Source organism: Loa loa (assembly GCF_000183805.2).
Source record: "Loa loa unplaced genomic scaffold supercont3.430, whole genome shotgun sequence".
NCBI lineage: Eukaryota > Metazoa > Nematoda > Chromadorea > Rhabditida > Onchocercidae > Loa > Loa loa.
Window position 1 is genome coordinate 34,416 of NW_018108610.1, and position 5,567 is coordinate 39,982.

General features: G+C 23.9%; 2 protein-coding genes across 2 annotated transcripts; one reads left to right on the plus strand and one right to left on the minus strand.

Moving 5' to 3' along the window:
• Nucleotides 1-1,843: 1,843 nt before the first annotated feature.
• Nucleotides 1,844-4,646, minus strand: LOAG_12171 (hypothetical protein; the record flags this gene model as incomplete). Its single annotated transcript, XM_020448493.1, has 5 exons — nt 1,844-1,884; nt 2,071-2,270; nt 2,798-3,011; nt 3,873-4,071; nt 4,533-4,646. 5 exons carry the CDS (start codon nt 4,644-4,646, stop codon nt 1,844-1,846), a joined length of 768 nt encoding a protein of 255 aa, XP_020301367.1.
• A 498-nt stretch (nt 4,647-5,144) lies between these two features.
• Nucleotides 5,145-5,438, plus strand: LOAG_12173 (hypothetical protein; the record flags this gene model as incomplete). Its single annotated transcript, XM_003147685.1, has 1 exon — nt 5,145-5,438. The coding sequence occupies one exon, from the start codon at nt 5,145-5,147 to the stop codon at nt 5,436-5,438; it is 294 nt and encodes a 97-aa protein (XP_003147733.1).
• Nucleotides 5,439-5,567: the final 129 nt, after the last annotated feature.

A 5,567-nucleotide genomic window follows, 5' to 3' on the forward strand; every position in this document is an offset into this window, starting at 1 on the left:
GAAAGAATTTTAACCTGATGGATAAATTTCTTCATCGCTAATTCCTTCATCAGTTGTTTGCATAGCCCAAATAATCTCAAATTTTTCGGAAACACATATAACATAAATGAGGAAAACTGCTATTTGAAACATTTTGAAATGAGAATAATAATTAAAAATGATAAAATGCAAAAGTTTTTATTTCATTTATATTATGCAAAATTTTCGAGATATCTGTATTTTTCTTTTTTTCAACAATAAAAAAGGAAAAAATTTTCATTAATTGTTATTTTTCAATTTCATAGTAAAAAAAATAAAATTGAGGGACAAATAATAAAGCGAAGGACAATTTTTTCTTTTTGTTTTTGTTTTTTTTTTGTAACAATTTTTGACAATTTTAATCATTTATTTTATCATATTTCATATTTCCTATATATCTTTAATCATATTTGCTATTATTGAAATAGGAAAATTCATTCAATTTATTAGGTTATTGTTTGTTTCTTTGTTTGTTTGTTTGCCTTTTTCTCTTGTTTTAATTTTTTATTTAAATTTTAATTTGAGGAATCCTGTTAAATTTTTTGTTCATTAAATTCTTCAGGTTTAATTGTTTATCTTAAGAATACATTAGAAAAGATTCATCCTTTCAATATATTTTGTAATAAGAAATTTTAAAAAACTAAAAAAAAGAAACAATTGAAACATGGAAAATTTAACATAAAAGAAAAAAGCGGAGCAATACTGTAGCATATGATACATAGCCAGATTTTACTGTATCAATACAATCATATTTGTTATCATGAAAATGATAACAAATACCATTTCATTTAAACATTTAAATTATAGATAGCATATATAATAATAAACCAGATGTAAATGATTATTAAATTATCATATTAACAATGTTTCTTAAAAATTTTTGCTAATTAACAAATTAATTTCACTAATATAAATTCTGCGATTCATTATAATTTGCCATAATTTTTAAGAAAAAATAAGAAAAATATTGCCGAATATTGTAAAGAATTGCCTTATAAATTATAGTGATAAAGGAATTATTATAAAATGAAAAAAAAAAAAAATTATAACATTTCCTGCAAATTTGTACTAAACAAAAAATATATGGCATTATAAAATTTAAGTGATAAGATCAAAGCTGATGATTGTTGGAGAGTGCACGGGAAACCAATATATTTATCACTTGTGATAAATGAATAATAAATGTGATAGAATGTTCGTCCAATCAATAGCCGTGAATTAATTGTAGTGAAGTAATTAAGTACCAAAACATTTTGTACATATTTGTTTACAGCATAGAACTGACGAAAGGAAATTAAGTATTGCTGAAATTAATATATATATACATATATATAGTACTATAAAATTTAAATGATAAAATAATAATGATATTGGTAATGGATATTCCATGGAGGATATAATTTAGAAATCAATATTTCGTTAACCTGGAAATAACTTACTTTTACCTAACAGTAACGTGAGCAATACTACTACTACGACATGGAAAAAAGAATAATTTAGGACATTTATGAAAAAAATGTCACATAATACTAGTCATCAAAAGCTTCCAATTATTAATTTAGCTAAATTGATCATTAATTAGATTATCGAACGATTTAATTAAATGTAATGCGCATAAAAATTTGTTAAAAAAATCCACCAAAATACTAAAAAAAAGGAAACACTAAAACTAAAATCCAAAATATCCGTATTAGAAGAAATATTAGAAATTATTAAGAAAGTAAATGAATATAACATTTAATAACTATGCAAAAGTTAAATTCTAATTTATTTTTTTACTTTTTTCTTTTTAAGAAGTTAATATCTAGCAATTAGCTAATACTAGCTAATTAGCTAATACTAAATGATATGAATTTATTTGTATCGCTAGAAATGATCCTAATAATTCTATCAATTATGCATAACTTTATGCTAATAATGTTAAATTTAAAAATAAATATTTATTATATAATATTCAAAAATTTAAATTCCTCAATATTTCAAAATTTACATCAAAAAATAATTTTAAAAATGAATTAAAATAAAGAAATGGAAAAAAAAAAAAAACCGAACCTTCAATGATAGCAATGATAAATTGTATACTGTTGATGCTAATACCTAATTTAAGTTGAAATAAACATTGTCTAAAATCATAACGATTCATCTGTGCCAGAATATATCGCATTCGAGTAGCATCATATTCACCGATCATACAAAATGCTTGATTACGATCAATTTTTGGATGTTGATAAGTACCGATCAAAAACCAATTCCTGTAATAACTTTTTGAGATACAGTAATTTATTGTGCTCATCATAACATTTCTCTTAATTTATAGCAACAAAATATTACAAATAAAATTACTTTGAAGATATTTATTAATAGTAATTATGATGTTCATACTTCGAATCCGAAAATTATTTCAAATTTGAAATTTTTTCAAAAATAAATTTCGACCATCTTTTGAAGAAATAAATTTCGACCCTTTTTTTTTTTCAATTTGAAATTTCTTCAGAAACAACCTAATTTCTAAAAGAATATTTTGATGATAATATTATGTGATGCGTTTATTTATTAATTATTATTAATAAACATATTATATGATAATAATTTTATCGTTACGAATCAAAATATATTTACTGAGAATATGTAATATTAATTTTAGTACATTAATTAATTACACATTATATGTATATTAATTAATTACATATTATTTGTTAATTAATTACATATTCGATAGTTTTTTTCTTTTTAAACAAATTTTGACTATATATTTTTCATTTAAAGATTTTTTACTTACCTAGCGGAGATTGTAGCACTGATAGCACCTAGCATTAAGGCAATTAATGAGAGCACCAAATATGCAACAAATAGATTTACGATACAACGTTTTGCAGCTGCAATACCAACCAAAGCATTTACGACAAATACGCTTGATGTCCAAATGGCGGAATAGTATGGACAATATGCAAATGAATCGTATAAGCACCAAATACCACCAGTTAGCATAAAAACTGAAATGTCTTATATTTATTTTTCCATTATTTCTTCTTTTACCTTTTGCCTTCTTTTTTTTTTTTTTAGAATTTACTCAACAAATATGTTTGATCAACATATAGTTGAAGTTTTAATTGTTGAACAATTAAAGCATAAATAAATTTGAATCGAAGCAATTACAATTTCGTTTTTTTTTTTTTTTTTTCTATCTGTTCAATCAATTTTATTGCATCTTAGGATTTTTCAACATATCATATTTCATGCTGACATGATGACATAAAAATGTCAACAAGGCTAACACTCTATGTGAGTATTAAAACTGACTTCAACAAGCTAACCATTCAAAGAATTGAATTTAATTTACCATTACATAACTTTTTAAGAGGCAATTTTAATTCATATTCAGCAAATTTATTTATGTTTTAGTTATTTAGCAAATTAAACTACAACTATATGGCTTATATTTGTTAAATAAATTCAAAATTTGCAAAACTTTTAAATATCAAAAAGTAAAAAAAAAAAACTTGATTTATTTAATCAGTATATTATGGCACGACCTACGATTTAAATTTTACAGGAAAAACTATTGATTTTGAAATATAATTAATTTGAATATAATTAAAAATAAAAGAATGTGATTAAATTCTGAATATGATTTAAAAAAAAAAAGTATATACTGTTCATATAATATTTCGAAAAAATTTATAATATTTAAAATCAAATTTACGTATTTGATTTGCATTTTTCTTTTTTTTCAAAAATTTGTTCAAAAGTTTATTCAAAAGAATTTGTTCTCAGTTTTTTTTTTTGTCTCTTCAATAATACTTACTTAAAATTACTTAAAATATTAGGAAGAAATATTTCTGAATAAATTATACTTGCAATTATTCCTTCAAATAATGCAATTTTAAACATCATATTTGTATCATATCGTCGTAATTGTCGTGATTTTCCGTTCTCATTTCTTGAAATTCTTGTCAAAAATGGTTTCGTATATTCTGAATGTTGTAGAAGTGGCGGACTGTATGGTGGCGGATTATGTTCCATTGCGATGGAAGAAGATGAATTATCGTAATTCTAATAAAATCTAATTATAAGTAAAAGCATACATATGTGTATACGTATAAATAAATACACGCAAACGTACAAATAAATGTGCATGAATACGTACGTGTAAATATAAACAAAAACACGTACATATAAAATTAAAATATACAAAATAATCAAAGAAAAATTAAACCAAAAAAGTAATTATGAGTTGTTTTCTCACATAATTTTACTACTGCAATAGAAATTAATTCTTTGTTACTTCACCGCTAATCATTATTTATTTAATTCAATGACTTAACTCAGTCGTTAATTAATCAACCAATTAATTAATCGAAATAGCTAAAACAATTTAGATTAATTTTTACTAAATTTTTATTCACAAGTTTAAAATTTTTCAAATATGAAATTTTCAAAATTGTATTAAGCAATAATTGGTATTGTTAAAAAAAGCTTATCAGTTGATTAATCTAAATCATATGAATGATTACTTCAATTATTGGTGCTGTTGGTATCGGAGAACATCGAATAGTATTGAAATTCGTTTGTCGATTGCTATTTAGCATATTTTCGCATTCGTATAATTTGACAATTTTTTCGTTCATTACGAATTTCTTACAAAATGTTTAACATTTTGCGAAATGGAACAAATCCAATCTTTTATTCATACCTGAAAATTTTAAATTTAATTTCTTATTGTAAAGAAAAAAAGAAAGAGCAAATTTTCGAACGTTCAATAATTATAAACTTAAAACCGATATTAGGATTTAATTTAATTTAATATACTTTCATTAATTCCCACTCAATTCCTGATTATTTGCTTTAATCGTATATCGAATTATCTATCCATCTGATAATAAATTTGTTGGGAAAGAATTTTTACAATCAATTAATATAAAATCATATTCACAATCAAATATTAAATGAATATAATTTTTGAAACTAATAATGAATTACAAAATAATACAAATATTGAAAAAAGCCATCTGTCCACATACTAACGCCAAACAGATGGGCATACACACACATACACACACACGTACACACACATATACACACACATACACAGACATACACACATATATATATACACAAATACAGGAATGCAAGAAGGAAACCCAGAAATACATACATACATACATACATACATACATACACACATACATACATACATACATACACACATATATACATACGTACATACATACATACATACACACACACACACATATACACACACATACATACACGCGCGCATAAGCATATACATGCATACACATACGCACGCTTGCACACATACGCATACACATACACAGATACACATACATGTGCACACGTACAAATACACATACACATGTTCATACATAATACACAGATACACACATATACGTACATGAACAAATACATAGGCACTTACAATACACATACATTAGCATACACATCACGCACCATACACACATACACGCATACACATATATACACCTACGCACACATACATACATGCATACATAAGCACGCACATATAC